The 15,691-nt window shown below is 37.2% G+C and overlaps 1 protein-coding gene across 4 annotated transcripts in view; it reads left to right on the top strand.

The window, feature by feature from the left end:
• iqsec3b (IQ motif and Sec7 domain ArfGEF 3b) overlaps positions 1 to 15,225 on the top strand; it is a 55,077-nt gene extending 39,852 nt beyond the window's left edge. Inside the window, exons 12-15 of one of the 4 annotated variants that reach the window (XM_087292796.1) lie at positions 3,705 to 3,863; positions 5,270 to 5,359; positions 8,169 to 8,209; positions 14,622 to 15,225. In XM_087292796.1, coding sequence (XP_087148922.1) covers positions 3,705 to 3,863; positions 5,270 to 5,359; positions 8,169 to 8,209; positions 14,622 to 14,693 — 362 coding nt within the window. In that variant the 3' untranslated portion in view covers positions 14,694 to 15,225. Of the gene's footprint in view, positions 1 to 3,704; positions 4,463 to 5,269; positions 5,360 to 8,168; positions 8,210 to 10,033; positions 12,826 to 14,069 lie in introns of those variants that run through there. The other 3 variants (XM_087292795.1, XM_087292797.1, XR_015514532.1) reach the window with 3 other exon arrangements.
• Positions 15,226 to 15,691: the final 466 nt, after the last annotated feature.

Genomic DNA, 15,691 nt, shown 5'->3' with positions numbered 1-15,691 from the left:
GCATCATAATGCAGTGTGCTGACCCAACACAATCTCACGGCAATTCGTAACTTTTTCATTTAGTGGCTGATTCGTATGAATTCGTACGATCTAATTCGTATAATTTAGTACGATTTGCTTATCCCCCAATTACGGTTGGGGTTAGGGGTGGGGTCAGGTGCCATGCCTACTTTTTAAAATCGTACCATTTCGTAAGACTGAACTCGTACGAATTCGTACGAATTAGCCACTAAACTGGCAAAACGTAAAATACTTACGTTTTCTCGTGAGATCAGGCTGGCTGACCACTGGACCACAATGGCACTTTTTTCCCCCTTTTTAGATTTCAAATCAAGTTATTTCAGATTTATTAATGTAGTGAATCCTCTGATTTTCATTGAGCAGGTGTAATATTCATTATTATTAATTATTCAAAATCTTATATTCACTAAGGTGTCTGCATTTTGGGTTGCGAGAAAATAAATAAAAAGAGCGGAGCTGCAACAAAATAATGAAGAAAAAGAGTGAGGCTATGGTCAAATAAACAAATAAATGAAAAAAGTGCGACTGCTGAGAGTGCAAACAGCTTGGGACACCAGCCCTCACGGCCAAAAAACCAACCGGCCCACCGGCAATTCTCCCGGTCCTCCCGATTAGCCAATCTGGGTCTGGTCAGAGGGCTGATATTTAAAGATTTTAACAAATAATTTAAATGATGATACATTACTCTGATATATCGGTGGCGATGCAGTTACGCAGTAGGTAGTGCTGTCGCCTCACAGCAAGAAGGTGGCTGGTTCGCTCAGTTGCCGTTTCTGTGTGGAGTTTGCATGTTCTCCCTGCGTTCACGTGGGTTTTCTCCGGGTGCTCCGGTTTCCCCCACAGTCCAAAGACATGTGGTGCAGGTGAATTGGGTAGGCTAAATTGTCCATAGTTTGGGGATGTGTGTGTGGATGTTTCCCAGACATGGGTTGTGGCTTGAAGGGCATCCGCTGTGTAAAAACTTGCTGGATAAGTTAGTGGTTCATTCCACTGTGGCGACCTCGGATTATCAAAGGGACTAAGCCGACAAGAAAATGAATGAATGAATGACTCAGGTTAGGTTTGAACTCGGGTCAACGGCATCGTAACGCAGTGTGCTGACCACTGGACCACAATGGTGCTTTTCCCCCCCTTTTTAGATTTCTGATCAAGTTACTTCAGATTTATTAATGTAGTGAAACATCTGATTTTTATTGAGCAGGTGTAATATTCATTATTATTAATTATTCAAAACCTTATATTCACTAAGGTGCCGCTGTTTGAGGTCGTTTGATAATTACGACATCATTAACCTGTGGGCTGCATTTTGCTCACAGGGCTGCAAGAAAATAAATAAAAAGAGCAGAGCTGTGGCAAAATAATGAATAAAAAGATTGAGGCTATGGTTAAATAAATAAATAAATGAAAAAAGTGCGACTGCTGAGAGTGCAAACAGCTAGGGACACCAGCCCCCACGGCCAAAAAAACCAACCAGCCCACCGGCAATTCTTCCGGTCCTCCCGATTAGCCAATCAGAAGGTCAGAAGGCTGATATTTAAAGATTTTAATACATAATTTAAATAATAATAACATTATTCTGATATATAGGCTACTGTTATGAGTAACTCTTCAACTACGGGCACTTTTATGTCCTTTGATCATGTAGGAGCCTATTTGTTTGGATTTAATAACCTATGTTATAGTATGATGCATTTCAGTTTTTAATATTTTTGTTTTAAATTGTTTGCACTTGAGAAATTCATATGTGTAGGATATTTTGTCAATTTTGCATTGAGTATATGTAGCATGCCTGTAGTCAGGGGGGTTCGGGTGGTTCGAGCGATGGGTGGTCAGCGGCGTACACTTATTACTAAGTCATATTTACATGTTATTTCACACTGAATAAATTCAGAGTAGCATGGTGAACAATATAGGGAGCACATCACAGGCTGTCACTGTTCAAAAATGACCCAATGTGAATATAAAAGCAACTTTAGCTCAGTAAAGCAGGCTAGGCGGAATAGCGCTGTTCACTGATGTTTTGTTGTTAAACTAAATATAAATCTACATTATTGATGCTGTCAAAGGTCCTTTATGAAACAAAATAGTTGGCTGAACAACACTTCTGTGCATATAACCCGCCATTCATAACAACACAAGCTACATCAGCTTTGTGAGGCTAAGATACTTTTAAAACAGAACATTACCTGTCTAAAAGAAATACTACCGCCATGGTGACCTTCCTCCAGTGAGCAAAACTCACTCCAATATTGATTCAGGATTTTACAAAGTTTTGATTCAGCATTTGTTGTTACTGTTGTCACTCACTAACAAACAGCCGATTTACGTGAATGGGTGCGCAGTCATTCAAATCTGCAGTTGTTGACAGTACATTTGAGCTGCTTATCAGAATTATGGGAGATGTCGGCCCAACAATGTTTAATGAAATGAACATTTTTTTTTGTTTTGTGCCTCACTCAGAATATATAAATACATATAAAAAAACATTTAGATAATTTACTTTAATCATTACTATTGGAATGTGAAGAGACTTTCAACCAGCACAACAACAAATGTTTTTGAGGACAATCACTTACTGCACCTTTAAATATGAATATAATTTTTTTTCACATAACAATGCTTATTTCATGCTATTTTTCATACAAGTTTTTTTTAATTGTGTGCTAAATTTAAATTAAGTAATATTAAAATGATTGATTATTAATTGACCTTATAAGATCAACAAAATTTCAATTTTGGTAATTTAATGTCAGTTCAGAAATAACTAAATATGTTTTGTGTTTTAAACAAAACATAAAAGCATAATCCACATAATGCCTTCAAAACATTTTAAAATGCAAAGTGTAGTCATGGATAATGCCATCATTTTTATATTAAAATAATTTTTAGTGACTTTATTTTTTTTCAAGAAGTAGATTACCTATTAATCTCCTAAGAAAAACAATTCTTCCAAAGATTTTACTTTCAAACCCGACTCTTATTCTCTATTTATAAGGTAAAGGTGTTTATAAGATATCTCCAAAATGTATCTGTTTGCTTTTCTGTCAGTCAAGCTGTGAAGTTTATACATGGCCATTATGATGTAAACCAGTGGACAATTGGACAATGAACGGGGGTGCCCTGGTGATTTCCAAAAAATTATATATTTTTATTAAACTATAACAATTACCATATTTTATCCAAAACCTACTGAAAAGAAAAACTAATCGTTAATAGTTACTATGTACTATATAGTTACTATAGTAGTTTATAGTTCTGGTTCTATTAGATTGCGACCTCTGGGGTAATTACATTATATTAAACACAGCAATAGCATCAGATGCAGCAGACTGATTTTATAACAGCAGGTTAAACTTTATGATACATTTACAGCACTGATATACATTATAAAAATTAAACAAAGAATAGACTTGTGTCTATTAGTGTGTGCGCCATTGCATGCAAGATTTCTGTATTTATAACCACCACAGAGGATATTGAGGGTTGCGAGTCAGTGGCATTGTTGTTTTGGAGGTCACGGGCAGAAAAGTTTGGTAACCCCTAATGTAAACAACGGTAACTGCATGAGAACACATTATGCAGTACACAAATAATATTAGTTTAAATCAAGCTGAAATAATTCACAAATCCCCAGAGCAGGATCTCACTAAGTATTTGTTGTAATACAATGTTTTTGTTCACAGATTATCCTCATGGAATCACGATATTGTCTCCGTTCTCGTCGGAGAAGAAGCAGGTGGTGAGTTTCTGTTCTCAGAGCGCCGACGAGCTGCTCAAGTTCATAGAGGACCTGAGAGAGAGCATCGCAGAAGTGGCAGAGATGGAGCAAATCCGCATTGAGTGTGAGTATCTTTCTACATTACTGCATGCTCATTTATCCATGTTGACATGCTTTAGCGTAGCCAAAATCCCTTTAAATAGAATACACTGTAAAAATGCTGGGTTGTTTTATGTTGGGTCAAATATGGAAGAACCCAGAAGTTTTTTCTTGTTAGCTCACAATTTTATTCTTAGGGTGAACAAATAATCTATGCAAGCGTGTCCACTGATTTTCGTTTGTTTTGGAAATCTTAAATCAAATCTGACAATTTGGTTCTGCTATTGCAGTGGTGGTCCATCTCTGATGATGTCAATTCACATATTCTTAACCAGACCCCTCTTACCGTTAGTTTGCTATGAGGGAATGATGAATATCAATATTACGTTTCAGTTGGAAGTTTATTACATACTTAAATAAAAGTCACAGTAACTTCTAATTCAGGTGAACTTTAATTTAAGAAAATTAACCCAGCATTATTCATATTTGACCCAACATTGGGTTACATTCATTCATTTTCCTTTGGTTTAGTCTCTGATTTATCAGGGATCGCCACAGTGGAATGAACTGCCAACTATTCCAGCATATGTTTAATGCAGCGGATGCCCTTCCAGCTGCAACCCAGTACTATGAAACATCCATACACACTCTCATTCACACACACTCATACACTACAGCCAATTCAGTTTATTCAATTCACCTATAGCGCATGTCTTTGGACTGTGGGGGAAACCGGAGCACCCGGAGAAAACCAACCCCAACACGGGGAGAACATGCAAACTCCACACAGAAATGCCAACTGACCCAGCCGGGACTCGGACTAGTGACCTTCTTGCTGAGAGGCAACAGTGCTAACCACCAATAGCTGTCTTTAATGTCCCCTTTAAAGAATGCTGTTTTACTGATCATTGCATGTTTTCTTCATCTCAAGTTGTTTAATACCACTACACATAATTGATTTATTATTCTTAACATTTTAACTCATTATCATCACCAAAAGGTTTGCTTGAATGGAAGTTAATAATCATCAGTGGTTTGAACCCTACTGAAAAACCTGTTTAAACCAGCCTAGGCTGGTTGGCTGGTATTAGCTGGTTGACCAGGCTGGTTTTAGAGGGGTTTTGGCCATATCCAGGCTGGCTTCCAGCCATTTCCAGCCTGGTCTTTGCTGGTCAGGCTGGGAGATGATCAGCTAAAACCAGCTTGACCAGCCTAGCCAGGCTGGGATTCCAGCCAAAGCCAGCTATGTCCAGCTTAAACCAGGCTGGTCAGCCTGGATATGGCCAAAACCCCTCTAAAATCAGGCTGGTCAACCAGCTAAAACCAGCCAACCACCCTAAGCTGGTTTAAGCTGGATTTTTCAGCAGGGATGCCACGCTTGTGGGCAATATTGTGGCCATCATTAAAGTGAATTATGTATGCGCTTCTCAGGGGAACTAGAAAGACAACAGGTTGTGAGAAATCAAACTAACAAGAACGGCACACAACTGGACATCCATGCCGGACCGAGTTCTGCTTCAGGTACACGCAATAACATACATATCCGCTTGTTAAGTGGTGACGTGTTTGTGACGTATGTAATACTGTTTCCGGGTCCAAGCTGCTATTCATTTGAGTGGAGAAATCATTTGTTTATGATCACGTTTTATTCCCATTCACACATTAAAGTTAATTTTATATAAAATCATAGTGTACACAACAATCTCTGGGCTTGCTGCATAACAAATACCAAAATTTTACCAATTTATAAAAAAATGAATCACTTTCTGGCTATCGGATATTAGGCATGGACATATACAGTATATTGCGATTGTGATTTTCGAAATTATTAAATCGCTTTGTAAACGTTTATTATTACCATTTAATGAGTCTCCCCATTCAATTGAATAGAGCGCTTGGACCCAGAAGCAGCTTTGGGTGACGTCACACTTAACAAGCGGATTCACACATATACAAACATTCCCCCTCCTGTGAATTTGTTTTTCTGTTTCAAATATTTTCCAAATGATGTTTAACAGAGCAAAAAGAATGATCACAGTATGTCTGATAATATTTTTTAATTGTTTTATTTCGGCTTGAATAAAAGCAGTTTTTATAAAAAAAAAAAAAAAAACGTTTTAAGGTCAAAATTAGTAACCCTCTTAAAACCTCTGAGCTTGCCAGATCACTGCGGTGTGGTTAGCATCTTTTTTCTTATCAGTGCCAAAGACACTAAGAATACACTGTTGATTTTGTTCACACAAGCAAGTGTAATGCACCATTCAAATCAGTTAGGTGTCTACTTTTTGCTGTGTACACTCAAAATAACAATAAAGAGTGTGTATTTTTGCAAAATAAGGATGATAAACAGTGTGTGCATTTTTTCTTTATTCTCCCTGCAAGCTGTTTTTAGAAATGCGTCACTAAAATGAACTGAAATTTTATCAAAATAAGACACAAAAACATGAAACATACACTTACAGGCCACTTTATTAGGTACACCTGTCCAACTGCTAGTTAACGCAAATTTCTAATCAGCCAATCACATGGCAACAACTCAATGCATGCAGACATGGTCAAGACGATCAACTGCAGTTCAAACTGAGCATCAGAATGGAGAAGAAAGGTGATTTAAGTGACTTTGAATGTGGGATGGTTGTTGGTGCCAGACTGAATGGTCTGAATATTTCAGAAACAGCTGATCTATTGGGATTTCACAAAGAATGATCTGAAGAAGAGAAAATATCCAGTGAGTGGCAGTTCTGTGTGCGCAAATGCCTTGTTGATGCCAGAGGTGAGAGGAGAATGGCCAGACTGGTTTGAGCTGATAGAAAGGCAACAGTAACTCAAATAACCACTTTTTACAACCGAGGTCTGCAGAAGAGCATCTCTGAATGCACAACACGTCCAACCTTGAGGCAGATGGGCTACAGCAGCAGAAGACCACACCGGGTGACACTCCTGTCAGCTAAGAACAGGAAACTGAGGCTACAATTCTTACAGGCTCACCAAAATTGGACAATAGAGGATTGGAAAAACGTTGCCTGGTCTGATGAGTCTCAATTTCTGCTGCAACATTCGGATGGTAGGGAAGAATTTGACACCAGCAACAGGAAAGCATGGATCCATCCTGCCTTGTATCAACAGTTCAGGCTGCTGGTGGTGGTGTAATGGTGTGGGGGGTATTTTCTTGGCACACTTTGGGCCCATTAGTACCAATTGAGCATTGTGTCAACACCACAGCCTACCTCAGTATTGTTGCTGACCATGTCCATCCCTTTATGACCACAGTATAACCATCTTCTGATGGCTACTTCCAGCAGGATAACACACCACATCAAAGCGCAAATAATCTCAGACTGGTTTTTTGAACATGACAATGACTTCACTGTACTCAAATGGCCTCCACAGTCACCATATCTCAATCTAATAGAGCATCTTTGGGATGTGGTGGAACGGGAGGTTCGCAAAATGGATGTGCAGCTGACAAATCTGTAGCAACTGCGTGATGCTATCTTCTCAATATGGAGCAAAATCTCTGAGGAATATTCCAGTACCTTATTGAATCTATGCCACGAAGGATCATGGCAGTTCTGAAGGTGAAAGCGGGTCCAACCAGGTACTAGTAAGGTGTTCCTAATAAAGTGTCCAGTGAGTATTTATCTATAGCTCAAGCTCAAAATATCTACTTTGAGTGCATGTTGAAAACTAATATTGTTTGATAAAGTAATCAGAAAGCAACACTGTCACTATGTTTCTCAGTCTGAGCTCATTATTTTTAATGTGACCATGCCCACAAGCAACATTGTTATTACAATCGTCCACGTGAGACACGTGCAACATGTATACTGTGGTCAGACAGCGGAATCTCCATGAACACGAGAGACATACATGAGAGACGTACCTGCATACAGCTTGAAAGGTGCACTTTGCAACTCCTTTTTAAAACTAATGTTGTCTCGTTTGGTAATATTTGGCAATACCTTTTTGATTGTCTACAGAAAAAAAAATTGTTAAAAAAGGACTTGCCTAATTACCCTAACTAACAGAAATTAACCAAATTAACCTAGTTAAGCCTTTAAATGTCACTTTAAGCTGTATAGAAGTGTCTTGAGAATATGAGATGAGTTATTAAAACTATTATGTTTAGAAATGTGTTGAATAAATCTTCTTTCTGTCAGAAATCAGACTTTCTCCAGAAGAAAAATATATTATATGGAAATACTGTGGAAAATATCCTTGCTCTGTTAAACATCACTTGGGAAATATTTTGAAGTTTGTCAGGAGGGCTAATAATTTTGACTTCCACTGAATGTTATAAGCCTGTTTTTGATGTCTTGTGTATTTGCAGGGGATGATTTTTATGAGAAAGCGGGAAGCAACACGGTAGAGGTTTGTATCATTAAATTGTGCTGTGAGTGTAAAATTATGATTCGGTGTGCATGCATGTACAGCGTCCTCCAGAAATCTGAAAACGCTCACGGCAAAGTAGAGTTTTGGATAACATCAGCTAAATCTGTATCATTTTTTGTGATGAGTGCATTGATAAAGGGCAGCTCTGACTGTGAATATGAAAATAGCTGTTTTAAAGCATCAATGGTAATCTGACTGTTCTGAAATCATTTAGGGCAAATATAAAGATCTACAAATCCAATACATTTCAAAAAGAAACTTGCACGTAATCAATCAGAAAATAACACTATACTGCATATTATTTATTAAGAAATTAAAGTAATTATTCCATCAAATTTTGGGGTGCTGTGTCCAAAAACCATGCCAGTTTAGTTCTAGCACAATTTGTCACAAAATATGATTGGGATTTGTTCTTTAGTTCATTATTAGATCAATTATCTGTTGATTTGTTTATTTTATTTTTACATTTATGACATAATTTTAGGCCTACTCAGGTTTTTGATGCTAAAATAAATTTCAGGAAGATTTCATAAAAACTATTTGTAAACTTTCTTAGACATTAATTGGAGGCTTTTAAATTTTTAAAAAATGACTTTGTCAAAAAATATCAAAAATGGCTTAGAGTATGATTGATTAACAAAAAATAATCAATGAAATACTATTGTACATACTTTTATAAGTACATAACCAAAAAAACATAAGATTTTTGTATATAATAAATAAAATATGAAATTACCTGATGAAATGTTTTATTTCGAATATTTTTACATTTTATCAAAATCAGCGCAACATTGGATATTTGTTTAAATTGAACTCAATTCAAGTATATATTTACTGTGTGTATATATATATATATATATATATATATATATATATATATATATATATATATATATATATATATATACATTTTTTATTATTACTATATTTTTTATATTTTCATCCATTTCTCAGTAAATGTAAGCGTGTATTTTAGTGCATTTAAACAAAACTTTATTTAAAATTTATTAAGCAGATTTACTTATGAAAATAATATTTTAGTCACCAAACAGATTTAGAAATTGAAAGAGAATACAATTAAATGCAAGCAAAATATATATAAAAAAAAAATATTACAACCTACAAAATTTCAATTCAATTTTTCCTTTTTTTTCTTCTCTTGATATTTTCTTCTTTTAAAATTTGTATTTAATATTTTTCTATAAGATATAAATTTGGGGGAACTAGTTTTTAGACTGTTATCGTACGTTATTTTGTTAGATAAGCTCTACATTTGGCTTCAGTACTGACTAATCTAATGTACAGTATATGCACAAATACAATATTGTATGGATAATAACATCCTTCTGAGCCTATTAGTAGGCACAGAAGGCCCCTACTGGCCCATATCAGCTGGTAACCACAGATTATGCACATTCAATCGAGTGATAACATTTGAAACGGGTAAACATCAAATGCTTTGCTTGCATTTAATATGCTTTCAATATATCCAAAACCAGTACAACATTAGACATTCAGGAACTTTATACTTTGTCAGAAATATCTAACTTTGTCTAATGATGTAAAATTAGTCCTCTTGTCAAATCTTAAAATTCTTTTAGAAATCAAGGCTGTGCTGTTGGCATTTCCATTAATAAATGCATAACACTTGAATGCATTTATGTCATAAAAGTAAAGCAATCATGTTAACATTGTCCAAAACTCAATCTCACAACCCCGAGCATTTTCAGACTTCTGGCATATATTGTAAGTGGTAAGAGCACGTACTGTCCATTCAGTTATCATCACTATATCTCCTTGCAGAATCAGAGATAACCTCCCCACCAGCCCACAACCCCTGCCCTTCACCCACTGACCCCTGAGCTCACTGTCCGTCAAAGCGGAGACGCCTGCCCTCGGTGTCTTCACTGCGCGCACACACACATAGACCCCCGTGCAGAGTAATAACGGCACTGCCAATCCCAGATAACACCATCTGCCCCTCACCGTCATCTGTAATCTATGGCCTCTCACTCAGGCTTTTGCTGACTGCTGTGTTTTAGTCTTGCATACAGCTGCTGTTGTTGTGTGGTGAAATTCTCTCAAAGACACACCGGTTATTAAGACTTAATATAATATAAATGATGTCTTAGTGAAATAGTGTAGTAGGACAACCCAATTTTGTTCCTGGAGCCACACAAACAGTACTTATTTTGGATGTCTCCCTTATCTGACCCATTCATTTCAGAATTTGGAGCCTCTTCTAATGTTCGAATGAGCTGATTCTGGTGTGTTTGATTAGGGAGAGGTTGAAAACATGTACTGTTGGTGTGCCTTCGGGAACAGGGTTGGGAAACACTGTATTAGGAAACCCATGGGCTATATAGGGTGCCATTACTTTAGGTCAGGGGTGTCCAAACTTGGTCCTTTGCTTAATAGCGGAGAAACAATTTTAATTTTCCTAACACACGTCCAGAAACACAATAGCCAATAGTTTTACCGCACTTCATTAAAGAGGCTGAGCTGTTTCTAGTGTGGACAGAAGGCTACGAAAGCGCTTTTCAGAGATGCCAAACACGCATACACATGCAAACCGGGTCTATCAAGACAAGGTGCAAATTACCCAGCATGCAACAAGGACCCTCACTGCCAAGCGCCGAGGCCCTCAAGGGGCACTTTAATGCTTCTTACAGACGGATAAAAATATAACAGTCTGATTAGCAGCGCAGCAATAAAAGGAAACGCATAAGATAGTAGCTAATTATCCAAATGGCAGCAGTTCAAACAGGAAGTCAGCATCATCCGCTTTCACCCACACCGACTGTGCTGTAGGTACTGTATCATGCTGTCTTCCGCTGTCTGCATGAACTGCCAGGTTTTGTTGTACCTTTATTAACTAACTAAACACTTATTAGTATTATTAGATTTTTCTTTTTTTGGAGGAACAAGAAAAACAGGCCAGTAATTGACCGCTCGCAGTAAAAAAAATAAGCCAGGACAAGAAATGTTTTTGCAAGTTATTTTGATGATCAGTTTTCTACTAAATTTGAAAAGTTATTCATATTTATTTTATTAATAGCTTTTTAAGTCATTAATAGTTAGTAATAACTTAATATTTTAGTCAGTTTGATTGCTGCAAGTTTTGATGACGTAAGAAAATACACTATCTGTCTTCGTTAATATTAGTTTATGCACTAACACTGAGTAGTACATTTGTCATATTTATTATTCTTTTTTTTAACATTAGTTCATGCTAGCTCAATATTATTAAATGATATTGACTGATACATTGTTTAAGCCCAATGTTGTATTTATCAATGTTAAAATTAACATTACCTACAAAAAATAAATGTGTTGTTTTAATAAAAAAGTCTATGGCCCCTATCATACACCCGGCGCAATGTGGCGCAAGGCGAGACGCAATTGTTGTTTGCTAGTTTCAGCTTGGCGCAATATTCGTTTTGATGTTTTTCACCACGCTGTTTAAATAGCACATGCATTTGCGCTCATATGTGCGCCCATAGGCGTTCTGATCTAAAAAAGGAGGCGTGTTGAGGCGCACTGCTGGCGCGTTGCTATTATTCAGAACAAAGCAGGTCTATAGTCCAGCGCAGAGCAGGTTAGTTGTGCGCCTCGCTTTCTCATTGCTTTATACAGACAGGATGTACAGCAATATGCAATTATCTTTGCATATGAAAAATAATTAAAATATTAAGGATATACATAGGATATAATAAGGATATATATAGGATATAAATATAAAGGATTAGAAAACGTATTATCTTTTAGCCTACATAAATATAAAAACCATACTTTCATGCCGTCTTCATCTCAGGGGGCTTTTTCAGTTTATTCATATTCACTTTATGTTATTATTATTAGCAGTAATATTTATTATATGCATATATTTGTTTTATTAAAAACAAACTTAGATTTGTCCACCTGTCAGGTTTTAGACTATCTGGGGCGCAGCATGTGTATTTGGATATAACTCAGTTTTTTGAACACACTTGGTTATTATTGTTCATTTATTCGTTTGCTGGAAATTGGAACGGAATTTAGAAATAGTTTCGAAACAAATCTTTGCGCTTTATAAACAAAATTAATTATTTATAGGCTAATGGATATCTGTGCGTACAAGAAGTTTCCCTATCCACCAGAGTGAAAGGGAAAGTAAACAATGAGGAGGCTCATCTCTCATTCTTGCGCTGTAGATGCTGTTTAACTGTTTTCTCGCTAGTGAAGTGTTCAGTTTTTCCACTTACAAAGTCTGTCATGTAAATAGAAAATGCGCGATGGCGCTGACTCTTAAAAGGGAATGGGAGATGAGACTCTGATTGGTTTATTCTCATAACACACTTATAACTCATTAAGAAAATAAACTCAAGCCTTTTAGACCATGTGCCATGGCGCAAAGCGGATTTTTCCGTCCTTATTTTAGCAAAAGTGGATTCTGCCATGCCCTGAATGGGTTTGCGCCCTGCGCTTTGCACTTTGTGCATAAATCGTCAAAATAGAGCTCTACGAATTAAAAGTCAATATCGATTGTTGTTTCATGTAAAATGGTTTTCATTAGGCATTTTAAGTGGACAGTCAACACAAAAGTATTTGCAGTTTAATAAATGTACAACTCGTGCCTTAAGTACTCCAACAACAACAAACTAAACACATTTTTTGGGGGTCGATACCTATTTTACCAAACAACTATTGGCCAAATTCCAATATTTATCGCTTGCTTACCTGTATAATACTAGTTCATTTACAGTTATTCTCCCTGAACATTTATTAGATCCACATTTAAAAAAAAGGATTCCAAGATGATTCCTTGGATTTACACTTTTTTTTGTGGTCGTAAACAATTTATTTGGGCTGAATTTAAACAAACAAATTAAGTTGAACGTTAATAAATTTAATAAGTTTGTTTAAATTCAACAGGTATACATTGTTTGCAACAATTCTGAAGACATCATTTTTTTTCAGTGCATGTAACATTCATGTTACATGTTTTGCTCAATTATTTTTTGTAATGATCAAACCATTAGTGATAGTTAACTTACCAGAGAGAAAATTGGATTATTCAACAAACATTTGAGACTATAACCCTGTCTGGACTGTGAATCTGTGCTTTTACCTGGTTTGACATTTTAAATGCTAAAAACAGCAACAATTCTTAAAAGTATAAACCACATAAAACATCTCCTTAAAGTGATAGTTCACCCCCCCCCCCCCCCAAATAAAAAAAATTATGAGTGTTTTTCTTCTGTAGAGAAGATATTTTGAAGAAAGCTGGTAACCACTGACTTCCAAAGTATTTATTTGCTACTATGGAAGTCAATCGTTACAGATTTCCAACATTCTTTAAAACATTGTCATTCAAAATAATAAGAAACATTTGGAGCCACTTGATGGTAGTAAATAGTGAGTCAGTTTTCATTTTTTTGAGTGAACTATCGCTTTAAATAATAAAAAAAAATCACAGTGTAGGAAGGGAGCGTCCCCCACTTTCACCCTATGTAAAAACAGCTGTTAAAAGTATGAACCACATAATATTAACCTTTAAAGTGATGGTTCACCCAGAAATCATAATCATTTCCTAACCCTTTACTTGTTTCAAAACCTTTAAGAGTTTCTTTTTTCTGTTGAACACAAATAATATAGTGGCGAGGCAGTGGCGCAGTAGGTAGTGCTGTCGCCTCACAGCAAGAAGGTCGCTGGGTCGATCCTCGGCTCAGTTGGCGTTTCTGTGTGGAGTTTGCATGTTCTCCCTGCCTTTGCGTGGGTTTCCTCCGGGTGCTTCGGTTTCCCCCGCAGTCCAAAGACATGCGGTACAGGTGAATTGGGTATGCTAAATTGTCTGTAGTGTATGAGTGTGTGTGAATGTGTGTGTGGGTGTTTCCCAGAGATGGGTTGCGGCTGGAAAAACTTGCTGGATAAGTTGGCGGTTCATTCTGCTGTGGCGACCCTGGATTAATAAAGGAACTAAGCCGACAAGAAAATGAATGAATGAACAAACAATATATATTTTAAAGGAAGCTGGAAACCGGTAATTATTGACTTCTATAGCATTTATTTTTTTTTTATAGAAGTCAATGGTTACAGGTTTCCAAGATTCTCCAAAACATATCATTCAACAGAAGAAATACATGGAACCACTTGAGGGTGAATAAATAGTCAATTTTCACTTTTTGGAGTGAACTATCCCTTTAAATAAAAATAGACAGGCAGCGTCCCCCACTTTCACCCAGTGTAACGGCGCTGTATGTCAGTATTGGTGCCTTGTTTGCCGCCTGCATGCTCTGTGGCATGGCCTTGTCGTGTGATCCGCACCAGAGGGCCGTGAGAGTGCAGCAGGCCAGGCTGATAACGCTTCCTGCTTCTGGCTGTTTCTAAACTAGGTGTCAATTCACAACAGGCTCCAAACGTACCAACTCAGCTCTCCTCTGGCCCCGCCCAGCGCTCAGCAACGCCTGGCCGTCCTGCCTAGCCCCGCCCCTGACTCCGCCCTCACCATCTCCCCCGACACCCTGATCCAGTGCCAGCAGATCGTCAAGGTGATTGTCGTGGATTCGGCTGGGCGTGGCCATGTGGAGGCGTTTCTCAGCCACAACCCCGCTCATCGCCTCATCCAATCAGCGGTGTCCACGCCCACTAGGTCCCGGGAGGCGGGAAAACAACAACAGCAGCAGCAGCAGCAGCCGCCCCTTCCCCCTCCACCGCCTCCTTATCATCACCCACATCAGTTTTGCCCGCCGACTCCACCTCCGCCACGCCACCTGCTGAGCCAGCGCAGGTACTCCAGCGGGACCCGCAGCCTAGTCTGAACAATTTACAGTTGAAGTCCAAATTATTAGCCCTCCTGTGATGTTTTTTTTTTTCAAATATTTCCCAAATGATGTTTAACGGAGCAAGGAATTTTCAACAGTATTTCCTATAATTTTTTTTCTTCTGGAGAAAGTCGTACTGGTTTTATTTTGAGTCGAATGAACCCAGTTTTTTTTTTTTAATGCATTAAAGGTTAATATCATTACACTTTTTTTTTTTATTGTCTACAGAACAAACCAACGTTAGTTAAACAATAATTTGCCTAATTACCCTGATTATCCTAGTTTATCCTTTAAATGTCCCTGAATATCTTTAAAAATGTCTAGTAAAATATTATTTACTGTCATCATGGCAAAGATAAAATACATCAGTTATTAGAAATGAGTTATCAAAACTACTATGTTAAGAAACATGCTGGAAAAAATCTGCTCTCTGTTAAACAGAAAATGGGGAAAATATAGAAGGGGGCTAATAACTCAGGAGGGCTATTAATTCTGTCTTCAACTGTACATATCATTTGAATATGAGTTTACAGAGAAAACACTCTAAATGCATTTAGTCATCCTCATGTTGTAACAAACTCTTATGCTGTTGCTGTTTTATTGGGTTATTTTTAGTGCTAAATATGAAACAGCTTATTGTTAATATAAATCTTTAACC

This window comes from Danio rerio, chromosome 18 (assembly GCF_052040795.2).
Source record: "Danio rerio strain M-AB ecotype USA chromosome 18, GRCz13ab, whole genome shotgun sequence".
NCBI classification, from domain to species: domain Eukaryota; kingdom Metazoa; phylum Chordata; class Actinopteri; order Cypriniformes; family Danionidae; genus Danio; species Danio rerio.
Note: the sequence above shows the minus strand (reverse complement) of the source record. Positions and strands in the feature narration are given on the sequence as shown.